At 43.1% G+C, this 21,576-nt stretch overlaps 1 protein-coding gene and 1 pseudogene across 1 annotated transcript in view; both read right to left on the reverse strand.

Annotated features, from left to right (window-relative positions):
- Window positions 1-21,576, reverse strand: part of ME3 (malic enzyme 3) — a 210,093-nt gene that overhangs the window by 39,735 nt on the left and 148,782 nt on the right. The window contains exon 7 of the mRNA XM_066370372.1: window positions 16,235-16,338. Within this exon, the coding sequence (XP_066226469.1) occupies window positions 16,235-16,338 (104 nt within the window). The remainder of the gene's footprint in view (window positions 1-16,234; window positions 16,339-21,576) is intronic.
- LOC136389693 (protein cornichon homolog 1 pseudogene) lies at window positions 10,925-11,487 on the reverse strand (annotated as a pseudogene).

A 21,576-nucleotide genomic window follows, 5' to 3' on the forward strand; every position in this document is an offset into this window, starting at 1 on the left:
TAGCTGAAAACTTCCCTAAATTGATGCAGGAAAAAGTCACACAAGTTCAAGAAGCACAGAAAATTCCATTAAAGAGAAACTCAAAGAAATCTACAACAAGAAACATCATAGTTAAAATATCAAAGCTAAGAGATAAAGAGAAAATATTAAAAGCTGCTAGAGAAAAAAAGGTTATCACCTACAAAGGAGCCCCCATAAGGATGACATCTGACTTCTCAACAGAAACACTTGTGGCCAGAAAGAAATGGCAAGAAATATTCAAAGAAATGCAGAAGAGCCCACAACCAAGACTTCTTTATCCAGCAAGGCTATCATTTAAAATTGAAGGAGTAATAAAAAGCTTCCCAGACAAAAAAACTCAAGAAATTCATTACAACCAAACCAATGCTGCAAGAAATGTTAAAGGGCTTGTTGTAAACAGAACAAAAGGGAAAATAATATAGTAAAAGAGGAAGATAGCTTTAAAGAATAAAATGGCAATAAACAACTACATATCAATAATAACCTTAAATGTAAATGAATTAAATGATCCAATCAAAAGACATAGGGTAGCTGCATGGATAAGAAAACAGGACCCATACATATGCTGTCTACAAGAGACACATCTCAAAACAAAAGATACACATAGACTAAAGGTAAAAGGATGAAAAAAAAAACTTCATGCAAATGGAAATAAAAAAGAAGCTGGGGTGGCTATACTTATATCAGACAAAATAGACTTTAAAACAAAATTAAGAGATAAAGAAGGTCACTACATAATAATAAAGGAAGAAATCCAACAGGAAGATATAATCATTATAAATATCTACACACCTAAACATATAAAGCAGACTTTGATGAATATAAAGGGCAAGATAAACAGCAATACTATAATAGTAGGGGATTTTAATACCCCACTAACATCACTAGATAGATTCTCAAGAAAGAAAATTAAAAAAGAAACAGCAGACTTAAGAGACATACTAGATCAACTGGATTTAATAGATATCTTCAGAACCTTTCATCCTAAAGCAGCAGAATATACATTCTTTTCAAGTACTCATGGTACATTCTCTAGGATAAACCACATGTTAAGGCACAAAAGCGGTCTCAACAAATTTAAGAAGATTGAAATCATATCAAGCATTTTCTCTGATTACAATGGCATGAAACTAAAAATCAACCATAACAGAAAAACTGAAAAATACTCAAACACATGGAAACTAAATAGCATGATATTAAATAATGAATGGGTTAACAATGAGATCAAAGAAAAAATAAAAAAATTCCTAGAAATGAATAATAACAAGCATACAACAACTCAAAACTTATGGGACACAGCAAAAGCAGTCCTGAGAGGGAAGTTCATAGCACTACAAGCATACCTTAAAAAGCTAGAAAAAGCTCAAATAAAAAACCTAACCCTGCATCTAGAAAAGCTAGAAAAAGAACAGCAAGTAAAGCCCAGAGGTAGTAGAAGGAAGGAAATAATAAAGATCAGAGCAGAAATAAATGACATAGAGGCTAAAGAAACAACACAGAGGATCAATGAAACCAAGAGCTGGTTCTTTGGTTCTTTGAAAGGGTAAAGAAGATTGCTGAACCTTTAACCAGACTCACCAAGAAAAAAAGAGAGGACTCAAATAAATAAAATTAGAAACGAGAGTGGAGAAATAACACTCCAGAATGACACAACAGAAATACAAAATATTGTAAGAAAATACTATGAAGAACTGTATGCCAAAAATTTAAACAACCTAGGTGAAATGGACAAATTCCTTGAAACATATAATGTTTTAAAAATCAATGTGGAAGAATCAGAAAACCTAAACAGACCAGTTACAACAAATGAGATTGAAACATTTATCAAAAAACTCCGAACAAACAAAAGCCCTGGGCCAGATGGCTTCACTGGTGAATTTTACCAAACATTCAAAGAAGAACTAACTCCTATCCTTCTCAAGCCATTTCAAAAAATTCAAAAGGAAGGAAGACTTCCAAACTCCTTTTACGAGGCGAGCATAATTCTGATTCCAAAACCAGGCAAAGACAACACAAAGAAAGAAAATTATAGGCCAATATTCTTGATGAATTTAGATGCTAAAATGCTCAACAAAATATTAGCAAACTGGATCCAGCAATACATGAGAAAAATCATACATCATAATCAAGAGGGATTTATTCTGGGGAGGTAAAGCTGGTACAATATTTGCAAATCAATCAATAAGATTCATGTCATAAACAAAAGGAAGGAGAAAAACCACATGATAATTTCAATGATGCAGAAAAAGCATTTGATAAAATACAGCACCCATTTATGATCAAAACTCTCAGTAAAGTGGGAATACAGGGAACATACCTCAACATGATAATGGCCATCTATGACAAGCCCACAGCCAACATCATAATTAATGGGCAAAAATTAAAAGCAATCTCTCTAAGATCAGGAACAAGACAGGGTGCTCCCTTTCACCACTCTTATTCAACATGGTACTGGAAGTCCTAGCTACAGCAATCAGACAAGAAAAAGAAATCCAAATTGAAAAAGAAGTAAAACTAACATTCTTTGCAGATGATATGATATTTTATATAGAAAACCCTAAAGTCTCAGTCAAAAAACTACTGGACCTGATAAATGAATTCAGCAAGGTGGCAGAGTATAAAATTAATACACAGAAATCAGAGGCATTTTTATACACCAACAAAGAACTGTCAGAAAGAGAAATTAAGGAAACAATCCCCTTCACTATTGCAACAACAACAAAATAAAGTACATAGGAGTAAATTAACCAAGGAGGTTAAAGACTTGTACTCAGAAAATTACAAAACATTGAAAAAAGAAATCAAGGAAGATATAAACAAGTGGAAGCATATACCGTGTTCATTGTTAGGAAGAATAAACATCAAAATGTCTATACTATTCAAAGAAATTTATAAATTCAATGCAATACCAATTAAAATACCAATGACATACTTCAAAGATATAGAACACATATTCCAAAAATTTATATGGAATCAAAAAAGAACACAAATAGCCTCAGCAATCTTAAAAAAGAAGAATAAAGTGGGAGGTATCACACTTCCTGATATCAAGTTATACTACAAGGCCATTGAACTCAAAACAGCTTGGTACTGGCATAAGAACAAGTATATAGATCAATGGAACAGAACAGAGAACCCAGAAATAAACCCACACCTTTATGGACAATTGATATTTGACAAAGGAGGTAAGAGCATACAATGGAGTAAAGACAGTCTCTTTAACAAATGGTGTTGAGAAAATTGGACAGCTACCTGCAAAAAAATGAAACTAGACCACCAACTTACACCATTCACAAAAATAAACTCAAAATGAATAAAGACATAAATGTAAGCCATGAAACTATAAGCATCTTAGAAGAAAACATAGGCAGTAAGCTCTCCGACATCTCTTGCAGCAATATATTTGCTGATCTATCTCCAAGGGCAAGTGAAATAAAAGACAGGATAAACAAATGGGACTATATCAAACTAAAAAGCTTTTGTACAGCTAAAGACAATATGAACAGAATAAAAAGACAAACTACACAATGGGAGAACATATTCAACAATACCTCTGATAAGGGGTTAATAACCAAAGTTTATAAAGAACTTGTAAAACTCAACACCAAGAAGATAAACAATCCAATCAAAAAATTGCAAAAGAAATGAATAGACACTTCTCCAAAGAGGACATACAGATGATCAACAGACGTATGAAAAAATGTTCAACATCAGTAATTATTAGAGAAATGCAAATTAAAACCACAATGAGATATCACCTCACACCAGTCAGAATGGCTCTCATTAACAAAACAACATATGATAGGTGCTGGCAAGGATGTGGAGAAAAGGGAACCCTCCTGCACTGCTGGTGGGAATGCAGACTGGTGCAGCCACTGTGGAAAGCAGTATAGAGATTCCTCAAAAAGTTAAAAATGGAACTGTCTTTTGACCCAGCCATCCCACTTTTAGGAATATATCTCAAGAACACCATAGTACTATTCCAAAAGGAGAAATGCACCCCTATGTTTATGGCAGCATTGTTTACAATAGTGAAGATTTGGAAACAGCCCAAGTGTGCGTCAGTGGACGAGTGGATTAAAAAGCTTTGGTACATATATACAATGGAATACTATGGGGCCATGAAAAAAGAAGGAAATCTTACTTTTTGCGACAATATGGATGGACCTGGAAACTATTATGTTAAGTGAAATAAGCCAGGCAGAGATGAAAAATATCATATGACCTCACTCATTTGAGGAATCCAAGGAACAATGTGACTGAGGAATGGAATTAAACCTGAAGGGAAGGGGGGAGGGAGCAGTTGGGAGGGGGGGCAAAGGAGATGTTGAGGGGAATATGGGGGAGGGGGGATGTAATCGGGGCGACACTAGAATCTATGTAAACACAATAAATTTAATAAAAAAAAATGGCTTGGCTAACAAAAATCTCTGACAATCTCCTGTCTCTACTGTAATCATTGTTAACAGTTTGGTGTACATGTGTCCAGACCCTTTTTTCTTTACATAGTATATCTTGATGGAGTCATTTGTCTTTAAGAATTTTAGGAATTTTTATTCCTAAAGTTATCCAAGTTTATTGAAAAACAATCTAGTTAAGCCTAATAAAATGGGTTCAGGATAAAAATGAGACTACGTCTGCATGTGTTTCCATGAGCAGGACACAGAGAAAGAGAGGTGAAGACAAAATAAGAGTGAGTAAGTCATGCCCATGATTGTCTGGCATGGGGTGATGAGGTTGGGATTTGGGGATTTCAGTCTTACCCACCCTCTCTTTCCCTCAAGAAGTGCTCTGTTTCACCAACAGCAGCTCAGAGGACCTTTTTTAATAAAACATGTTGATGTCTCAGTTCCTTTCAGGAGTAAAATCAGGACATAATCGGTATAATCAGGAGTATCAACCAGATAACCAGGAGTAGGAGGGTCTCTCTGAAATGCCTGCAGCCACTCAGTTTTGAAGATTTGGTTTTTCTGATGGTTTCTTGCTGTCTTGAGAGCACTCAATGAATTTCCATGACTCTGCTTTTCATTTTCAGAAGTTTTATTTTGTTCTTTTTAAAATCTGCCTGACATTTTTTTTCAGTGTTGGACACTTTCCTTATTACTTAATTCTTACAAACATATCTTACAAAAGAAAAAGTATAGCTGCTTTATAATCTTTCTCAGAACATTCCTTTTTCTTCGGGTTGTAATTATTCAATTAGTTGGGCTTCTGATTTTCCCACATTGTGAATTGTCCCCCTGTGGGCTATTGTGACTCGTGAATCTATTTTTATTGGAGCATTGTTTATCCCCCTCAAGCTTCTTTAGCCACATCACTGGGAGGGGACAGTATTTTATACTCATTTTTTAACTTGAGAATTTTTTGCACCATGTGTTTATGGTAAACGTGGACTCTAAATTTACATGTGATGAAGGTTTGGTGTTTTGCTTTCTTCCAAGAAACATTCCTCCCCTTACAAGTTCCTTGTCATTTCCCTGTGTGGGGGAGCAAAGACTATGTTTTTTTCATGGGGGGGGGGCAGTCATTTGAAGCTCCCAATTTTCTGCAGAACTCCCAGTTTCTGCCTTGTAGGGGCCTCAACACTGGACCCTGACTGGGTGTAGACCCATTTCCAAGCCTGTGATGAGGAGGAAACAGCCACAAAAATGGAAGGACATTCAAGGCTGGGGAAATAGCAAGCAGGAAGGCTCTGCAGTTCCAAAAAAAAAAAAGTGACATGCTGAAGGAACAGCAAGACGGTCAGCATGGCTGGAATGGAGCAGCAAGGCAGTGGGTGGGAGTAGGGGAAGCTATCCAAGGCTTCCTTCCAGCTCCAAGAGCAGAGTGCCAGAGCACTGTCTGTGCAGCCTCTCAGTAAGTCAGCACCAGGGGGCTGATCGTGGAGTGATTTAATACCTTTCTATCCTTGGGCAAGTTTCTGTTTTTCATTTCTGCATTGAGAAATGCGTCATGTAAAGAGATGTTTGATTAAGCAAGGGGACAATGTTCTCAGAGTGGTGGGTCTGTAAGGTCCAAATAACACTCAGCTGAAACAATCTCAGAAAATAGGAGATTTCACCGTGACATGTGCACAGAAGTATCTACACCTGGTGGAGGGGTGTGAGCATAATTAGATTGATTAGATGTAGGTGTGAAGACCAACTGTTTTCATTTTATTGAATTTATTGGGGTGACAATGGAGACAAATCACATCCAGTGTTTCCAGGGCTGTTTTGGTTTTGTATGCCCTAAGATTAGCACTGGGAAAGAAGAATTGGGGAAGAGAGGGAAAGTGGATTGGAATGATGGGGATGGATGAGTGGGGGCCTAGGGAAAGAAGTGATGGATGTATTAATGGATAATTTAGCTCAAGCAAGTATGCATGAATAGGGGCACCGCTAAAGCACTGCTTAAAGGAGAGCAGCTTTGGAAATTGATTACATTAATGATAAGAAGAATAGCAAACATTAAGTGTTTACTATTATCCAGGTAAAATATTAAACATTTTATGTGAATTATCTTAGTTATCCATCATAAGCACTCTACAAGTGAAGCCTTAAGAATGCATTTTAGGAATGAAAAACTGCAGGCACGATAAATTAAGTAGCTTGTTAATAAGTGGCAAGTGTGAAGTTTAAGCTCAGGTAGTCTAGCTCTAGAGTTTGTCTTCTTAACAACCAATGTTAGTGGGTGGGCCCTTAATACACTCCCCTTTCTTGTTTTTATTTATTTGTTTATTTTTAAGATTTTATTTATTGATTTTAGAGAGAGGAAGAGAGAAAGGAGGGGAGGAGCGGAAGGCATCAACTCATAGTAGTTGCTTGTTGTATGTGCCTTGACCAGGCAAGCTCAGGGATTGAAACAGTGACCTCAGCATTCCAGGTTGATGCTTGATCCACTTTGTCAACATAGGTCAGGCAGGATCCTCTTTCTTAGGGTGAGGTACTTACACTTTATAAGCTTTGATTTCCTCTTCCCTTAAAATGAAGGTAATAATAGTACCTACCCTCAGAGTATTGCTATGAGAATTATATGAATTAATCATGTGTTAAGTGCTTATATCACAGTCTGTACATAGTAAGCAATTAAGTAGAGTTGTTTTAAATCTACTGAGGAAAACCTGGAAAAAATAGAAGGAACCCCTTCTATTCTTTCATATTCTCTGTTATAATCTGAAACTTTCAGGGCTGGGTATGATTTTTGTTCCTATTCTTGATACCAGGTGATATAATCTGGCTGCTGAGGGAAAAGGAAAAGGCATCAGCCATCTGGCATCCTGGAATCTCTCTTCCCTGTTAGTAATCTTCCTCCAGCACATTTGGCCTTAGTACTGAGGCTGGACCTTGACTATGAATCGCACGCTCTCTCACTTGTTCAGTCTGCACAGCCACGATGGAAATGAATAGGTCCTAAATGTTGAGTGTTGTATTGCATTTTGCTACAGCCCTCCTGTCCCTTCTGTGACTCAGGACAAATTCCTTGTGGGCATGAGAATCTTGTCCTCATGCAACACCTGGCTCCTATCCTGATGGGAATGTGTAGGAGCTGGACTGTCAATCATTAACCACATCCAGGAGAGACTGGAAGACTGTCCTGCTCCTTCAGAGGCCAGACAAGCTAGAATGAATCCCAAAGTTCCTTCCTTAGATGTGGTCAAATCCATAATCTTTAGTCCATTCTAAATGATAGCTAGCCTGGTGAAGGCTTTTAATCTCTCAACAAACCAGCCAATCAACCAACCAATCAACCAACCACTCAACTCCCACCCATACATAACCATGAGCCCACCATGACTAAGTCATGATCCCTGCCCCCCTGAAAACTACTGGTCAGGTAGAGACATTACAGGTTCATAGGACCCGAGGAAGAAATGATTCACAAAATCCATATTTTGATCATGTGATACTCGAACCTCTCTATAACAGTCCAGGTGCATCTTTGCCTAATCTCTGCTTTGTGAAAAAATGAAAGATAAAAAAGCTTTAATGAAAAGCTTTAGACAATTAATAGAACAGATGTCACAATGCCGAGCATAATCAGTTAGGAAATGAATTATAGGCCCAATAAGCTACTCTATGATTGCAAACAGTGAAGGAGATTCAGGCCAGGCTGGTCAGGGCAGATTTCCTGGGGGAAGCCAGAATTTGAGTAGGGGCTCTGCTGTGGCTTCTGTTCTAATCTTCTCTTGCATTCTGTTAATTTTGATACTTCTGTGGTTCAAGAACCTAACATGGCTCCCTATTGCTCTTTGTATCCAGTCCCAGATAAGGTATTGAGTAGATTGGTGGTTTTCAAACATTTTTAGCAGAAGAATTCTTTATTATTATTATTATTATTATTTAAATTTTATTTTCAAAATTTTTTTAGTGAGAGGAGGGGAGGCAGAGACAGACTCCCTGGTGTGCCCCAACCCAGATCCACCTGGCAAGCCCACTAGGGGGCAATGCTCTGTCCATCTAGGGCCATTGCTCCATTGCAACCAGAGCCATTTTTTAGTGCCTGAGGGGGAGGCCATGGAGCCATTCTCAGTGCCCCAGGCCAACTTGCTCTAATCGAGCCATGGCTTCAGGAGGAAAAGAGACAGAGAGAGAGAAAGAGAGAGAGAGAGATAGAAGTGAAATGGGGAGGGGTAGAGAAGCAGATGGGCCCTGACTGGGAATCAAACCTGGGACTTCTATAAGCTGGGCCAACACTCTACCAGAGTCAATTGGCCAGTGCCACAGAAGATTTAATTAATGAAATCTTGAGCAGAATCCTGATACAGAAAACAATAAAAGACAACATGTTTCTTCAAGTAGTTTAAATCTTATATGATAGGTGGGAAATATTTCATTTCTAGCACTCCTGATGAACCTCTCATAATGCCTGGGGCTTGAGGAAGTTTAGTTTAAAAACCACTAGAATAAATTTGCTTTACAGGTGGTGGTGCAGTAGATAGAGTATCAACCTGGGACACTGAGTTCCCCAGTTCAAAATCTTGAGGTCACCTGCTTGAGCTCAGGCTTGCCAGCTTGAGCATGGGGTTGCTGACTTAAACACAGCCCAAGGTCACTGGTTTGAGCAAGAGGTCACAATCCCAAGGTCAGTGGCTTGAGCCCAAAGGTCACTGACTTGAAGCCCAAGGTCGCTAGATTGAGTCCAAGATCTCTTGCTTGAGCAAGGGGTCACTGGCTTGACTTGAGCCCCTGGGCTAAAGCACGTATTAGAAGCAATGAATCAACAAATAAAATGAAGCAATTATGAGTTGATGCTCCTTATCTCTTTCCTCCTCCCCTCTCTCTTCCTATCTCTCTCTCAAAACAAACAAACAAAAAAACAAAACAAAACAAAAAACAACAAAAAACACAAAACACTGAATTAGATGGCTGAAGCCCTGTCTACTTTTGAGCTCTGATAATTATGATTCTCTGCCTAGGTTTTAAAGCCTATCACAGCCTGCTCCATTCCTACTTATGCTTATTTTGAACCAATACACATTCATCTTTAGTTGGGCCAGTTATCTAGAGTCTTCTGCCTTTCCTGTGTTCTTGCTTTTCTCATAATGTATTATCTATATAGAATGTGTTTTTACTTCTGTTGCTTATACACATTTGAGACTGAATTTGTATAGTTTCCATCACTTCCCAAGTTTCTCTGTTCCTTTCTCTGAATTCCCGCTGAACTGATGATCAATACCGAATAGGTTAGACTTTAACTATTCTCTAATTACTTCCTGTTCAATTCTTTTTTGTCATTTTGGAAGGTCTGTAAGATTCTTGAGGACATGGCCCATGTTCTTTCTTTCTGCTGAATCTCACTATAGTGCCTAATAGAGTGTTGGGCATGTAGTTATTATTTAAAAGTCCTGGAAATGCATGATTAGACACATTTTTGTTTTGTTTTGTTTGTGCTACTCCTAACTTTCTCAGAGCTTCTATGATAGGTGTTCTCAACTTAGTAGTGAAAGTAAAACTCAGTTCTCAGAGCACTGGACACAGTACCCACTGCTCCTATCTCTTTGTCAGAAAAATACATCCCCTCATGGGATAAGTTTGAAAAGTCAAATTCCAAAAAATAGAAATATTTGTTGGGAATGTGTTGTGACTTTCTATAGCAAAGAATTTATTTATTTCCATAGGAAGAATTTATAATTAGATGGCATTTCAATAAAACCAAAATGAGCCCTGTAAGTTTCTATAAACAAAAGCTTCCAGCCTGAACAGGATGTGCTCCAGTGGATAGAGTATCGACCTTGGAAGCAGAGGACCCAGGTTCAAAACCCCAACGTTGCTGGCTTGAGTGTAGAGTTGCTGGTTTGAGCGTGGGATCATAGACATGACCCCATGGTCACTGGCTCGAGCCAAAGGTTGCTGGCTTGAAGCCCAAGGTTGCTGACTTGAGCCCAAGGTCGCTGGCATAAGCAAGGAGTCACTGGCTTAGCTGGAGCCCCCACATCACAGCATGTATGAGAAAGCAATCAATGAACAACTAAGGTGCCACAACTATGAGTTGATGCTTCTCATCTTTCTCCCTTCCTGTCTGTCCATTCCTGTTTGTCTGTTTCTCTTGTTTGCTAAAAAACAAAACAAAACAAACAAACAAAAAAACAGTTTCTAACGGACTAAGGATAGTCTAATTAATGCAATCATCCAGGGGATTATAGCTGTTCCTTAAGGAATGGAAATTCAAACCTGTCAACACCAGAGGTAGCTGTTTTATATTAATTTATATGTAATTCCACTTAAATTCTTTATCTGAGTATAACACGAAAACAGTCTTTCCACAAGCAGCAAAAAAAAAAAAAAAAAGTACAAATATTTAAAAAATGTAACTGCTCAGATTCCATAGGCTACTCTTTGAAAGAGGATCTTGTTAGATAGAATCCCTTTGTTTGGTGGCTTTTTGCATGCACTTAACTGGACCAATTCTTCTGTGTGTTGTTCTAAGAGCTGACTGAAACATAGATCATGCTGTATAGGTAGTAAAAAAAAGGCTAGCAGATAAAAAAGCTAATTTGCACTCTCTCCTTTTTTCTAACACTATGCATTCGTGATGGTTGTAGGGCCATAGAATCCTGATCCACTCATCACTGGCTACCCATATACCTCCAAATATGACATGCCAAGAGGGGTGTATTGAGACCCAGTGTTAGTCACTCCGCTGCACAAAGAAACATGACCCGGAAGAGAACATGGAAGAGGTGCTCTGGAAGTATAAGAGGAGTCAAGGTATCACACTGCTCTAGGATTCTTGTATTTGGTCTTCAGCTCATCGAGTGCTAGAATGTGCCAGACAGCGAAGAAGACGAGTGGTGAGCAGCAGCGCCAGCAGCGAGCAGGAGGCCAAGACTGTGCACGCCCTGGCCAGCGGAGAAGGCAGCGCAGGGCCCTCTGGGTAAAACCAGTCACTTTCCCTGCGCACAGCCCAGATGCCACTGTGCTGTAGGATACATTTCCCTGTTTCTGTGTCAGTAACTGTGTCATTCTTCTCTTGCTCTTCTTGCATTTCCAGAGCACAATAGCTGCCCCATTCCTCGTGCCTCCCAGGCTGGATGGGGTGTGGCAGTGGGTTACACTCGTGGATCCCCAGTGAACCCTTCCTCTTGGTCTTCACATCCTTGCGTTATCCTCTCCCCTGGAATCTGGGATAGCCAGTAGAATGTGGTGGAAGTTATACCGTGCCAGTTTCAAGGCTTAGTGTCAGGAGGGCCCGGAAGCTTCCATTTATGTGCTCTTGGGAGCCCTGGACTGCCAAGAATCGAATTCAGCTACCTTGTTGAGTGAACCGACTGTATGGACAGCTCGTGTGAAGAGGGAGAGACCCTGAGACTCTGGAGAGAGAGAGGAGCCCAGCCTTTCTTTCAGTCCCAGCCGAGCCCAGCTGAAAGCAGCCCTACAAGTGACTGTTGGCAAAAGCAGCAGAACCACCCAGCTAAGTCAACTCAGCTTGCAAGAATCAAGAGTAAATAAATGTGGTAAGTCACTAACTGCTACGCAGCAACAGATAACTGAAACGGGGTCTGCGCTTTGACATGGCAGACCTGAGGGCAGTGAACAGTCTTGGAATCTCACCTCCTGGTTTCCAGCCTTGAGCTGTGGTGCTCCGCTTTGTACGAAGTCCTGACAAGTACCAAAACCTTTGCTCGCTGCCATCCTGATCAGGGCATAGTACAGATAATTTATCAGAGATGGAGAGATGAAGGGACTCAAAAAGAAGACATTTTCCTGGAGCTAAAAAGCGATGACTTAAAAAAAAAAGTCCGTTTTTTTTAAACCCATCACTTCCCTTTTTTATCACTTCTACCTCAGCAGCTCGGCAATCTCTATCCTAGGGTTTGGGGAGCTAGACAAAAAGGGGGTGTTTTTTTTTTCCTGATCTGCCTAAAGGCTGAACCTGCTGCTGACATCAACCAAAGCCCAGTGTCAGACAGAGCCTGGGCTCTAGGTGCAAGCTTAAAGCAGACCATTCCCATCCATTCTGCTGTAAGTAACAGAAATGGACAATGTAAGTGAGAACCATGGGGGAAAACATGTCCCTTGGGTGCCACACTCCGGTCCCACCGAATGGGAGGGAGAGTACAGGAAGAATGGAATGATGAGTCTGCCAGAGGCTCACTGAGCACTCTCTCAGCTGTGAGCAGTAGGCTCACAGTCACCTGTCACTGTTGCCCTCAGCTCTCAGTCCTGGTGGGTCCTCCCCAGTGACCAAACTCCAGGATAGTAACTGAGCCATGCTGGCTCTTTTTCAGGCCAAAAAAAATCTTAACAACACATCCTGATGAGTGGGTAAGGACAAGAAGATGGAGTTTTTTATTAATAGGATGTTTGGAAAGAGACAAGTATGTTGAAGGCAGAATTCCTTGTTTCCCAAGGTTCTTTCTTAAAATACATTGTATTTGGCTTTAAGGCTGCTGACTCACCCCTAGGCCGGACATTCCATCTTGGGGTTACTATAGTCCCCAGAGCGTGCAGGGGAGACCAGCTCCTTTCCCACCTACAGAATCCACAAACATCTGTGCTAACTTATTAGATTCAAAACAACCAGCTGTCAAACCATCATCTTTTCCACTGAAGGACACATTCCTCTTGGCTGATGCACAGCTCTCCCCTAGGGTTCACCCCTGGGCTGTGTGTATCTGTGAGACTATAAATTGGGTTTAATGATAATTTGAAGAGCCTCTTACATCCCAATTTATGTAACCTTCTCACACAAATAACAAGACTTCCCTGTGGGGAAATCATGGAATGACTACTGACTCATTAGATAAGTAGTGAGCCCTGGAAACAGGAAGCAAAACACAGGCTCTCAAAGCCCATCTCATTCCCTTCTCTTGCCTCCCACAGGTAACTGAGCATGTAGAAAGCAGTCTGGCCTCGGAGTCAGCAGACCCACGTTCAGCTTGCTCACCTGCCAGGTACTGTGTGACCTGAGACAGGCTCCTTGACTTCTCGGGGCCTCAGTTTCTATTCTATAAAATGAGAATAATAACACCTATCCTGCCAACCAGGGCTCTTCAGAGGTCCTAATAGAATGCTGGGGTGGGAAGGCATCTTAAAGAATACTTATGTATTTATTTATTTTTCTTTTCCAAGTGAGAGGAGAAAAGATAGATTCGTACCTGCACCCTGGCTGGGACTCGCCTGGCAACCCCTGTCTGGGTCTGATGCTCTGCCCATCTGGGACCATGCTCGCAATTGAGCTATGTTTAGCACCTGAGGCAGAGGCTCCATAGAGCCATCCTCAATGCCCCGGGCCAGTGTGCTTGAACCAATCAAGCCATGGCTTTGGGAAGGAGAGAGAGAAAAAGAGAGAAAGGGAGGGGGAGGCGGGAGAAGCAAATGGTCGCTTCTCCTGTATGCCCTGACTGGGAATCAAACCCAGACATCCACAAGCCAGGCTAACACTATACCACTGAGCCAACTGGCCAGGGCCTTAAAGAATATTTAAATCTTACATTTCCTTTTATAAGAGCACCAGCAATAAGCCATGCAACCTATTCTTGAACTCTTTCTGTAACAAGGAATTCATTCTCACAGAAGGTCCAGAAAAATGTGGGATAGGTCTGATTTATCTTGAGCTGAAAACTGCCTCCTTTGGCATTTTACCAATTGGTTTTTCTCCATTTGAGCACAGAGAAACCAGTCCAGTCTTCTTCTGAAAGAACAGCTTTCAGGTATCTGAAGGGAGTACCATGCCCTTGATATGGACAGATAGTTCCTAAGTCTTCTCCCCTCCAAGCTAAGCCTTTAACTTCTTTCACCATCATGATTATTGCTCTCCAAAGGCACATTAGGGAATTTATGACCCTCCAAGTATCTTGTCCCAAACCAAATGTGGTTTTTAGGGTGGTCTGAAAGCAGGAGAATTAAGTGGAATGTTCACCTCCCTTGTTCTAGATAATAAGCCTCTATTGATATAGCTGACCCTTGAATTATCTGCTCTGGTGGTCTATCTCAATAGCAGCACTTCCTCCATTACCTCAGCTTCAAACACCTAATGTTCTGATTATCACCTCCTTTCTTTCCAGCTCATTCCATCTGGTACCCAACTCAATAACTCTTAGGCTTCACCAGGACTTACCATCCACTGGTCATAGTACTGTCCCTTACCTCACTCCTCCACTATGTCCTCATGTCCCTTCTTATCCAACCTAGAACTCATGACACGTCATTATAAGCACACCCTTGAATACACTCCTAATTCCTTTCTGTCTCTTTTTCCTCCTTGCCTGACAAAACCCCATTGCTGATTAAATCCGACTTTCTGTCTCTTTCTACATGGCATCCAGATGGTTGAAACTGGCTAGAGAAAAAACAGAAATAGGCTAACTGGCCCAAGTTAGCTTCATGAAGAGTGACCTCAAGGGGGCCCATGAGCTGCTTGGCAATCCTCCTCTAGTTTCCTAGCGTGGACATTGGACATTCCAGATCATACCTCTTCCATCCCCAACTCCCCACCCCCATCACCATCTTCACTCCCAGCAGATGAGCTTGCCTTCATCCAATCAGGACCCTACGCACTCCCCCACCTGCCAGCATCTGTGCCCAGTGCTCTGCCTTCCCTCTGTCCCTGGGATGGCCTTCCATGCTCTAGCTTAGACTGAGCACCAGAGCCTTGCCGTCTTGCTTCCTAAGGAACTTTTGCCCCCACATCCCACACTCCATTACCTATTTCCTTTTTTCTACAGGATCACTCCCATGCTATATAACTACAGTATCATTTTCTTTCATCTTAAAAAAAACCAAAACCAAAACCCACAACACAACACAATGCTTTCTTCTCATCCCCAGGTATGGAGAACTAAAAGCTCAGTAACCTGTGTAAGGTCACAGAAGTAGCATTGGTGGTAGGGGGTCAGTTTTCCCACCGCAAAGGCCGCCCGAATGAGACTTCGTGGGCTGCAGAGGCTGGAGCAGCTCTCTCCAGCCACTGCCTGGTTCGAGTGCCTGAACTCAGGTAAGGGGATACTTTGCCAAAGACATGCAGGCCAGCTCTGCACACCTGGGCACTGCTGGGTCAGTAAGAAAGGCTGCAGGTTTTCAAGAGAGAAGGGTTCTTGCTGGGTCTGCAGTGACCTGCTGAGCTGCTGAAACTGTCTTGACTGACCGGCCTGTTAGACTAAATGTGGGTGTGTGAGGTGGGGGGTCTGTTTCCAGAGCTCCATGCCAGCAGCAGGCCAGTCACAGCAGGATGAGGGGTGGCCATGATGGCACACCGATGGGGCAGGAAAGGGGGGCGGAAGCGCCAATATCATGCACCTCAGTGCAGAGATGACACTTCATAAATCTCATAGGCTCAGCCCACAGTGGCTTATTAATGCTGCCTGGTCCTCATGTCGAGGTGGAAAGTGATCCCTCTGATTTGGCAAGCTGCCTTCCAAAGCCATTTTACTGGAAGGCACACTTCTTTCCTCTACCACTCCCAACATCCCTAATTATGCCGAGAACCCAGAGCAGCTCAGGCTGAGGGGGTTTTCCTCCTGAAACATCAGATACTTAACTATCACCAGATCACAGGCCTTCAGCCACCAACCCTCTCCCCTCCCCTCTCTGCTCCCAAACATTCTCCCGGACAACGAGCCCATTTGGCTTTGGGGCTTCCAAGTATATGGGGTCAAGTTGGAATTTTCAGACCACCTGGAGAAGCACGCACCTACTGCCCCTTGTTTGTGTATTTACCAAAACCAATGTTGACTTTAGACATACTGTCTCTTAAGAGCCCTCTTTCAAAAGGAACAGACTGACTCACTTACTTGTCTGTCACAGCCTGCATGAACTCATCCAGCAGGTCATCATATTCCTGCCCACGCACACGCTGGTGTTTCAGGCCGATGTACAGAGGGTCTCTGAGCAGCTCCTGGAACAGACAGCAGCCATTTTCTCAGGTGTCCTGGTTTAGCGGGAAGGACCAGGGGGTGAGGGGGAAGGAGGGAGGAGGAAGCCAGATGCCCACCACTCCCCAGTTATGGTCTCTGGAAGGGTCTGAATGAAGGCTAAGCCCCTGACTGAAGGTGGTGTCCCAGGTGGTCCCCATTTTAGAAGTCAAGGATCTTTTGAACAGTCAAGCCTCTCCCCAACACCATCTTCCAACCTCTGGCTGCGGCTCTGGAGTTATTCAGTGTTTGTGAGCAGTGGTGCCATTGACATTTGGGCTTGGCTAAGTATTTTTTTTTTTTGTATTTTTCTGAAGTTGGAAACAGGGAGGCAGTCAGACAGACTCCCGCATGCGCCCGACCGGGATCCACCCAGCATGCCCACCAGGGGGCGATGCTCTGCCCATCTGGGGCGTCGCTCTGCCGCAATCAGAGCCATCCTCAGTGCCTGACCAACTTTGCTCCAATGGAGCCTTGGCTGCGGGAGCGGAAGAGAGAGAGAGGAAGGAGAGGGGAGGGGTGGAGAAGCAGATGGGCGCTTCTCCTGTGTGCCCTGGCCGGGAATCGAACCCGGGATTCCTGCATGCCAGGCCGATGCTCTACCACTGAGCCAACTGGCCAGGGCTTGGCTAAGTCTTTGATGTGAGGGCAGACCTCCATATTGTAGGATATTTAGCACTGATCTCTGCTCTCTAGCCATTATAAGTCAGTAGCACTCTCAGTTGTGACAATAAAAATGTCTATAGACATTGCTAAATGTCTTCTTTGGGGGCAAAATTGCCCCTGATTGAGAACCGCTATAGGCAGCATCTGAACTGAAGTATTAGGTCTCATCCAAAGACACTGATCTGAACTCGAATTAGAAAACTCTTCCTTCCTTCCTTCCTTCCTTCCTTCCTTCCTTCCTTCCTTCCTTCCTTCCTTCCTTCCTTCCTTCCTTCCTTCCTTCCTTCCTCTTCTCCTTCATTGTTCCTACCCCTCCCTCCTTCCTTCCTTCCTTCCTTCCTTCCTTCCTTCCTTCCTTCCTTCCTTCCTTCCTTCCTCCCTCCCTCCCTCCCTCTCTCCCTCCCTCCCTTCCTTGTACAAAATCTTACTGAATACCTACCATGTGCTTGGTTGTATGCTATGCCCTGGGGATACAAGAATAGAATGATACAACCAGAAGTTTCATTTTAGAAAGAGGCCTACCTTAATCCTTAATGCTAGCCTGTGGCTCGCCTGTGTTAGATGACACCCACTCCACCTCTTGTAGCTCTCTGTCAGTGCATTAACACACTGTTTGGATACCTTCTGTTATCTGCATTGGTGTGATGACCATGCCCACTGGCTGACTTCCCACCTCTTCTATACTCCCCACATCCCTCCAGAGAATGAATGGGCTCATTCGTGCATGACACATTTACTGACCATCTATCACTGACATTGGGCCTCACAGGGATTTGTAGACAATTGAGAAATGGTTGCCGCCTTCAAGCTGCTCTGTCTACTGCAGGTGGCTGATGAGTAAACCAACAAACTGCTGCAGGGCAGAGGAACACTGCTTTGGAGCAAAGTGTGGCACAGGGCAGTGCAGAGAAGGATGAAGTAATCCCCAAAAGGTTAAACATTAAAGGGCAGATTTTGACAGGTGGGCTGGGCCCTCCAGGCTGAGAGGTCAACACAAAGAAAGGCTGAGGGTAGAGTAGATGGAGGAAAAGTACCTTGTGTGTTTAGGAAACAGGAAGTAATTCCATATGTTAGTCTCTAGGAATTATCTATTTTTGTGTCTATCTCACAAAAATACCAGCTCCTTGAGAACAAGGTTTAGTGTGATCCTCATCTCCATTTGCACCGCTACTGCAGCATTCAGAGATAAGGGTGGCATGGGCTGTGCCCTCGAGGACTTAGAGTCAAGTCTCGCCTCCACCATCTCTAGCTCTGTGAGGTCAGGCAAGTCATACGACCTCTCAGAGTCTTCTTCTCTTCTGTCAAGTGGGGATAAAATACCAATGGCACAGGGTGATTGTGATGAGTAAGTGAAATAATATATGTGAAGGAGCTTTGTGAAATACATATAACACACAGTCACAAGTAGAAACAGTAGCTTTAACTTTCAAAGCGCGTCCTAGGTGCTGCATCCCAGGAGACAGTCTAAGTCCCTGAACCTCCCCTACCGGGTGTGGCAATGGAGCTGTGCAGCTCAGAGCTCCCTTCGGAGAACCTGCCAAGTCAGGGTCGTTGGGGACAGCTCTCAGCAGCCACATTCTCCTGGGGCGGCCCCCAGCCTTGACCAAGCATGACAGGTGCTATGGTGGGCCAGTCCTGCCCAGCGGGGACCCTCTCAGGCTGTCTTTGGTCGGGGACTCCCATTGCCCTGAGACTGTCCCAGGGCTGTGCTGCAGACAGAGCTCTTATTGCTGTCTCCCTCCTTCCTTCTCCCTTTCAGGGATGTCACCCCCTGAAGATCCAGCCCACTCACCAACTACTCCTGCTCCCTCCCTTTACTCTGCACAGCTGTTTCTTTCTACACACCTCGCACACCTGTTTCCTGGAGGACCTGAGCAGACAGAGAGGTAGGTCTGGTTATTTTCGCTACTAAAATGGGGCAATGAGACACAGAAACAGTTTGCCCAGACCTTGGGCTAGTAACTCAGGCTGCCTGACTCCACAGTCCACGAGCTTCACCACCAAGCTGCTTAGGTGTCTTTTTTGCACATCAACCAGAATTGACTTATTTTTTGTTAGACACTATTGTAGGTTTATACTATCTTGATGGTGCAGTAGGAGGTGGTTGGTCAAAGGCACAGGGGATAGAAAAGAACAGCAGTATCTGCCTTCCCAGCCCCCACCCCCAATCCTAGGTCCATATAATCTCAGGTGGAGCTATGCTTTGTCCAAAGCACTGCAGGTCTATGTTAGAAAGAGGGTGGGTTCTTTTCTTCTTTTCTTTTCTTTTCTTTTTTTTATTTTTTTTATTTATTCATTTTAGAGAGGAGAGAGAGAGACAGAGAGAGAGAGAGGAGAGAGAGAGAGAGAGAGAGAGAAGGGGGGGAGGAACTGGAAGCATCAACTCCCATATGTGCCTTGATCAGGCAAGCCCAGGGTTTCAAACCGGAACCTCAGCATTTCCAGGTCGATGCTTTATCCACTGCGCCACCACAGGTCAGGCACTTATCTTCTTTTCTTAACCTCCTCACCCACCAGATTACATATACATTGATGAGATTGTTTAGGATTCTGCCCTGGCAGGTGTGTGTGTGTGTGTGTGTGTGTGTGCCTAAGAATGAGAGTGGGACATAAATGGTGCCTACCATTTCACATGTCACTTTCAAAGTAACCATCTAAAAGCCACTTAAAGGCAGAAAAAATTCAGCCAAAAAGGTTTTCAAGCAAACAACAAAATAAATGATGGTGTAATGAATGAGTCAGTGGACAGCTAGACAGTCATTTAAATTGATGGTTTTATTTATTTATTTATTTGAGAGGTGAGGAGATAGTGAGACAAACTCCCACATGCACCTTGACTGGGATCCACCTGGCAACCCCATCTGGGGCTGATGCTTGAATCAGTGGAGCTATCCTCAGCACCCAGGGCCAATACTTGAACCAATCAAGCCACTGGCTATAGGAGGGGAAGAGTGAGAGAAGGGGAAGAGGAAGAGGAAGAGGAAGAGGAGGAGGAGAAAAGCAGTTGGTCACTTCTCTTGTGTGCCCTACTGGGAATCGAACCTGGGACGTCCATACACCAGGCCAATGCTCTATTCATTGAGCCAACCAGCCATGGCCTTAAATTTGTGGTTTTTAAGACAATGCAGCCACCTGGACAGATGTGGATGAAATTATTTAATGTGAAAAAAGCAGGGTATAAAACTGCACTGATATTGTACTGTCAGTTGTATAAAACACACAAATACAGCCCGGAAGGGCATACACAAAAATGGTAAAAATAGTATAACTCTTGGCACTTGCAGAAAATACTCACTTTTTTAGTTCTTATAGAGATTAAAAAGGGTCCACATTAAGTTATAGTGTGTAATGTTGCCAAGTCACAGACATAACTGGAGGTAGATCGGGCAGCAGAGAGTGAACTCAGTGCTGCGTGTGGCTCTTGGGGTGAGGCAACTTCTCTAGTGGTACTGACGAATTTCAGGGTTTTCCAAAAATTTCTCAGTACATCTGCATTTAAGATGAAAGGTCAATCATAATGAGGTATGGTTGTGCTATAAGGGTGACTACACAAAGCTTTAAAAAGTCCTTATATTTACTACCTTAGTAAGTTGTTTTATGGCTGAAATACTTCAAAAATAAACACACAAAAATATTGGAAAGTTTCTTTTTTTTCTTTTTTCTTTTTTTTTTGGTATTTTTCTGAAGCTGGAAACGGGGAGAGACAGTCAGACAGACTCCCGCATGCGCCCGACCGGGATCCACCCGGCACGCCCACCAGGGGGTGATGCTCTGCCCCTCCGGGGTGTCGCTCTGTTGCGACCAGAGCCACTCTAGCGCCTGGGGCAGAGGCCAAGGAGCCATCCCCAGCGCCTGGGCCATCTTTGCTCCAATGGAGCCCCGCTGCAGGAGGGGAAGAGAGAGACAGAGAGGAAGGAGAGGGGGAGGGGTGGAGAAGCAGATGGGCACCTCTCCTGTGTGCCCTGGCCGGGAATCAAACCCGAGACTTCTGCACGCCAGGCCGATGCTCTACCACTGAGCCAACCGGCCAGGGCGGAAAGTTTCTATATGGAGATGACAACGAAAAAATAGCTTCTTACAGTTTTATGGAACTTTCAAGTAATTCACTCCTTCTGAATCAAAAGTAATTTGATCCTTTTATCTTACATATTCTTGTCCCCATTTTATAGATGAGGAAAGTGGAGCTCAAGGGTTGGAATAAATTCTCCAAGCTGACACAGCCAAAATAGCTACTTTCTGGCAGAAATTGAGCCTTGCTTTATCTGAGTCTCATGACAGTGTCCTATTTGTTCCATCATTTGATGTTGTGGCAACTAGGGAAGCTGGGGTGGCTCCTCACCTTCTGCCTGGTCTCCCCAAAAGAGTTCAGTAGTAGCTGGGGAGGTCCAGGCTGGGTGCAGTGGCGGCCTGAGTGGACGAAGTCCATGTCCACATGTCCAGCCAGGAGAGAAAAGAGCATCTTAAAAACAGCAGAGGGTGGAACTTCCATAGCTGTCTTGGCACAGCATGGAACAAGAAGTCCACATTGTGCTCTGTGTCCCCCTGAGCACTTTGAG

The sequence above is a fragment of the Saccopteryx leptura genome, chromosome 1, assembly GCF_036850995.1.
Source record: "Saccopteryx leptura isolate mSacLep1 chromosome 1, mSacLep1_pri_phased_curated, whole genome shotgun sequence".
Lineage (NCBI taxonomy): Eukaryota > Metazoa > Chordata > Mammalia > Chiroptera > Emballonuridae > Saccopteryx > Saccopteryx leptura.